Genomic DNA, 6,000 nt, shown 5'->3' on the forward strand with positions numbered 1-6,000 from the left:
ATTTTTATAAAGTTTAAAAAATTTTCATAGTTTAAATGAGTCTATAAATTTTTTTTGTTACGTATCTATTATATAATAAAAATTTTTAAACTTTATAAAAATGCAATGTATTTTTTATAGACTCATATTTTCCAACAAATGATGCAAGTCATTAAGAACATAGGTTAATTAAATCATGTTTTTTTAATTGTATAATTAAAAATTATAACAATATATGAATACAAAATGAATGAATGAATTAGGTAAATCGAATCATAGACCTGATTTATTTAGGGGCAAATCCTTTTTTTATTTATCACGGTATCTCCCAACCCGACAAGGCAAAGACTAATCCGTCGCGATATTGAACTCCATTTAAAGGTTTGCCGTTAGCCAATGAATTGCTGCATGCACAAGATGTGATTCAAACTCCCGACACTTACTTAAGCGGACTAATGAGTTAACTACTAGACCAATTCAATTTGGTCTAGGAGACAAATCTTCTTTTTTTTTTTTTGGTCAGATGGATTAGACAGTCCCTAATCCTAGGCATTGCTCATGTATTACACACTCACACACACTACATGAGTTCATTTAAGGGTTCATTTTTCCTCTTAGGACTTGAACTCGGGTGCAGCTTCTTGTGAGGCAGCAGATTAGATTCTGCCACTAGCTCCAAGCCTCTTATTTCAAGACATTGGTGTAATATTTGAAGGTTATTTAATTTGTTTGTGTTAATTACCCAAAAAGATATGGTAATTGCTATGGTGCCTACAAATATTTGCCTAACTTTCTAAAAGGGTTAAAAATCAATATTTAATTTTAAAAGTATAAAAATAAAAAATTATTAAATATTCAAAACTTACCATATCAAGTAAATTAGACAAAAGTTAAGCACCATACTATAAGCATAATAGAATTCACCAAAAGATATACCAAAGATTTGACACACCAAAAAAAGGAACTGCTCGGCAAACACTATGCAAAGGAAGAGATAAACAAAATACCAACTTGTAGACCAAATATTCAATGAAACAAGGACAATATCAAGTATACTGAAACATCTAGAATTGAATCACCCATTAAAGTACATATCAATACAAAAAGTATGTGAAACAACAATAGTTTCATTTATATTGAATATAACAAATTAGTGTTTTCCATTCAGATAAAGCAAGGGCTCAAGAAAATGCCCTCACATTCAAGGCCTTCCGTGGACAAAAGAATTAAGAACTAAAATACAGAGAGATTATGGTTATTATAAAACAATCATTTTTTCCCCTATAATAGTTATTTTGTCTTTGAACTACAATAGTGAGATGCTAATCTTCTGTGTTGCCACTACTACTTCCTCACTCTCGGAAACATCTACACATCGGTAGTAGCTTCATATGGAGTAGGCAGATTCGAGGAAGAACAACACAATCAAAAGATTCACATTCGCCGCATGTCCTCAAATTCATCGGACCACTCGTTATGTTGGTCAAGTTGGATTAGTCATTCTGGTTGCTGAATTCCAAATCTAATTTTCTTTTTAAATGCGATCTGTCAGCGCTGCGTAGCAAAATCAAGAACTAAATTAACATGATTTACAAACAGAATTAATATTAGGTAAGGTTATCAACATGCAAACTTGTATATTTTATTGTCAAATCGGCCATCATTGGAAACTGTGGCTATATGAAAAGATGAGTTAGTTCAATATCCTCATTTTACCTTGTAATTGTAGGTCTATTAGGAGGTTTTAATCCGAAGAGAGAAAAATCTAGTGACATCGGTGCTGGCCCATTCTTTCCTGTATTATCAGCTACTGTTTGCCGGAAATTACCGGCATTGTCATCAAACTTATCTTCCTGCAAAGAATTTGCTTCAAATCCATCACGCCCCGGCATAATTCTCCTCGACTTTCTTGGAGGTGATAACACAGTAGGACCATCCTGTGAATCGACATCTGAAGCTTTAGATTCCTTCTTAGGGGCAGGTCTTGGAAGCTTCTCTGGAACTGTAGGCAGAGCTTCTCTGGATCTGTGGGCAGAGGTGCAGAAGAAAAGTATCTAAATACAAAAAAAAGGAGGATAAATTAGGGAGAAAAGAACATTGCTGATGTCTTAAAGGGAAAGTGAAGGAAGGCACATACCTGTGCTCTAGTGCCTGCTGCACTGAAATTCTAGCATTCGGATCATATGTAAACATCTTTGACAACAAATCTAAAGCATCATCACTTGCCATTGGAAATAAAGAACGCAAAGGTGGAGCAGGAACATGTTGGTATTCAACATAGTCAGGAAGATATACCATATCAGGCCACTGAGCAGGTGATGGGGTTCCAAATGCTGCAAAAATCTTCCCTAATTGATCAATATCACTTGAACCCTACAAAATGTGAACAACAGTCAATAAAACACCAGAAGAATAAAGTCTCAGCACTCAAACAAATGAATAACCAATGCAATAGATAGCATCTAAACTGCTAGAAATTATAAAACAAATACAGCTACACAAAAACATATCAGGGCCAGGGCAGGTTTAATATGGAAGAGGAAAAAAAAATCGATGGCTAATAATGTCAACACCTCTTAAGTGTTCATCTGGCTCTATAAACAGATTTGAAGGGTGGATTAGATAAATGAAATAAATGGTTTCATTCACAAAGTCAACAAAGAAAAGGAGTTTGGGGGGATTAAATGGTTAAAATTCCAAATAAATAATCATTTATTTACTTTCCACAATTTGCCATAGTTATAATTATATCCATGTGTAACTTAGTCACCATGACAATCTTGATTACCTGGAGGAAGGGACGACGAAGAAGTAGTTCAGCAAAAATACAAGCTGCAGCCCAAACATCTACCCCTGCCCCGTACTGCTTGGTACCAAATAATAACTCAGGTGCTCTGTACCACCGAGCAAATACCTACTCATGTATTAGCAAGTGTCAACGGTGTAGATCAACTAACAGTGCAAAATGCAAAACACAAAGATTAAACATTCGTGTTCAGTAATATGCAGAAGCCAACTTCTAGAAGAGACTATTCAACTGAAAGGGAGGAAAGACTTCTAAGTCCTAAGTAAGCTGCAAGTGGTTCAACAGATTGTAATATACTCCCGAGTCATTATAATACGTGGTTATCATAGAGAGCCACAGTCCACACACACTCAAGCTCGGCGGAGTTCTATTTCAATCTCAAGTATGTACTACAAAACTTTCTTTTCTTCCTTGTTCTCATTAGGTTTGGCACAAGATCAGGAAACAACAACAAATATTTGAAGCTAAAACCTAGTAAGTCAACAAAAACCACCAAGCCTTGTACCAAGTGTGTGGCTTAGGCAATACCATAATATCCTCTTGTAAGCCATGTCTACATGGAACCATTAAAATTTAATTCTTTATAATGGTTTTCCAGCATTTCCCTCTGCCTCTAACTATTGGGCTACCATTCACCTGATCTAGTTTCCTTACTGGGAGTTTTATAGACCTTCTTTACACATTAGACATTACCAAACCATTTAATGCAAGATACATTACGCTTTCCACAATAGGGAGTAGGGACATTTACAATTTTCTCACAATGTTTTCATTCCTAATCATATCTTGTCTAATGTGTCCACTTATCCGATGCAACATCATCATTATCCGCAACATTGAGCTAACATTTTTATTGGCCTTTTATCACTACCATCTGGTCTTTAGACAAATTGTTGGTCTTACAGCCATGCAATAAAGATTTCTCTTAAGCTTAAATGGTATTCTTTTATCACAAATAACACCGGAGGCACTCTCCATTTCATCCACTTAGTTTGTTAGACATCCATTGTGTGAGAAAAACTGACAATTAAAGAATTTAGGGTACCATGGTACATCCATGTTTGGTCTTTCAGACTGGAATCCAACAATCAAACTTGTAGGAAAGTTTGCTCACTTTATTGGAAAGGAACCTAATGAGCACTCGCAGCCTAATCCGAATGCTTATCAAAATAAATGAGTTCATTTCTGGACGCCCTCTAAATCAAAGCGCTAGCTCCCACATACCTAGAAGAATTCTACAGAACAAAGCAAACCTGATGTGTGAACCTGCGATCTGGGCTTCCAAATATCCGTGCTAAACCAAAATCTGCAAGTTTTAGCTGTCCATTAGACCCTATCAACAAGTTATTTGGTTTCATATCCCTGAAAGCATAGAAGTAAACTTACTCAGCAGTCAGAACATAATGCAAATAACAAAGGGATATTGATAATTTCAGCAACTCTACCTATGCAAAACCCATTTCTTGTGGCAAACTGCAAGACCTTTTAGTGTCATCTGAAGGTAAGATTTTATATCCCCCGGCGAAAGAAAAATATTTCTGTCCCGTATCACAGCTTCAAGGTCAGTCTCCATGAACTCAAACACAAGATGCAAGTTCCCTTTGTGTGGGAATGCATCAATCAACTCAATAATATTTGGATCTTTGAGCTCTTTGAGCAATTTTATTTCTCGAAGTGCTGTAAAATTCACCCCTTCTTTCTGCTTACCAAGCCGAATCTTCTTAATCGCAACCGTCTGTCCCGTCTGTCCAAGCAAAGAAGACATCTTTATTACAACCACTAGAGCAATATCATCAAGGCATATACTCAAGCATGAAAATTATGAAGCTAAATTTATATCCTATAACTTACTTTCTTTAACATTGAAACTAGTCTTCCAAGTTTCATATTTTAGTTACAGACTCAATTCTCAAAAACCCAGAAAATATACCCAAAAAAAGAAGAAGCATTTTTTCACAAGATTCTGTTGACAATTGAAATACACACATGTAGAAACCAGAACAAATATACAGTATTATCAGAAAAAGTTGGGGGCACCTACCTGTGTATCAATGGCTTTGTAAACGACTCCATAGGTACCTTCACCAAGAACCTCACGCTTGAGATACCTATCAGCTACTTTCTTGGATGGATCCAGCTCTGCCATTTTCTTCCGAAATTTTGATTCTGTGATGTTACCAATCAAATATTAACTGCTGAAATTCAGCTCAAAGAATTGGGAAATTTACCATTTTTTCATGTGAAACAAAATGGTTAGGGTTTAGTCTTTCAACAGAAAGATTGAGACTTCACGCAAGTGGAGTATTACGGAACCAATTAGGGTTTATAAAAGGGGTTGGGATTTGGAATGCTTAATCGAAAAAGAGAGATTTGTGCTCTAATCTAAGTGTGAGGGTAGAGAGAGAAAGCGGAACAGGGAGCGTATGTTCCTATGAGAGAGAGAGAGAGAGAGAGAGAGAAACGCAACGGCTAGAACCATAGAAGCCCACAACCTTAATAACACTGTTTTTCTCTTTTCCTTTTTCTGGGTTCACAAAATTGTTTTTGGTGTTATTATTTTTTGTATTTTTTATTACAAATTTAAGTAGGTCTAACACTAATCACAGTATCAAGGTTGGAGTATGTTTATTATTCACAATATGAGTCAAACTTAATTAGTCAATTAAGTCTCAATGTAATTAAGAATTTAAGATTTTTGAAAAGGAAGATTGAAAAACTAAATAATAATGGTGAATAATTGTAGAGTATGGATATTTGATTTGGGTGTTTATTCTAAGAATCTAATCCTCCATATTCTATTAGTATTAGATTAAATGTTGTTTGATCAATAATGTTAATGTTGACCACTGAAAATTGTGGTCCATGGCATGAGTTACTTTTTTGTTATCATGAGGTTGGGTTCGGTCCTTTTATTATTAGCCATTAATTGATGTGATCCACTTGGGTTTTCCACATGCATTATTTTGGTTTCGGCTTTTTGTTATTAATTACAGACTTTTATTTTCCCCGAAAATCATCAAATTTGCCTTCACTTCTCAGCTTTCGTGATGTTCGCCATAACCATCGATATGCATGTGGTGAATAAAATAATTTTATAGTAAACACCCCACACTATGGCATATAACTTTGTTATGTGTGGATGATACAGGTTGTATAAATTTTCAAAAGAATCACGCTAATTTTAGAAAAGTAATATCTAATATTTAATTAATTAA

General features: G+C 35.1%; 1 protein-coding gene across 1 annotated transcript; it reads right to left on the reverse strand.

The window, feature by feature from the left end:
• Window positions 1-1,004: 1,004 nt before the first annotated feature.
• LOC107490678 (cyclin-dependent kinase D-3) lies at window positions 1,005-5,327 on the reverse strand. Its single transcript, XM_052262206.1, has 7 exons — window positions 4,827-5,327; window positions 4,231-4,529; window positions 4,039-4,147; window positions 2,768-2,893; window positions 2,111-2,352; window positions 1,696-2,004; window positions 1,005-1,533 (listed from the first exon to the last, which is right to left on the reverse strand). The coding sequence occupies exons 1-7, from the start codon at window positions 4,929-4,931 to the stop codon at window positions 1,473-1,475; spliced, it is 1,251 nt and encodes a 416-aa protein (XP_052118166.1). The 5' UTR covers window positions 4,932-5,327; the 3' UTR covers window positions 1,005-1,472.
• Window positions 5,328-6,000: the final 673 nt, after the last annotated feature.

Source organism: Arachis duranensis, chromosome 5 (assembly GCF_000817695.3).
Source record: "Arachis duranensis cultivar V14167 chromosome 5, aradu.V14167.gnm2.J7QH, whole genome shotgun sequence".
NCBI classification, from domain to species: domain Eukaryota; kingdom Viridiplantae; phylum Streptophyta; class Magnoliopsida; order Fabales; family Fabaceae; genus Arachis; species Arachis duranensis.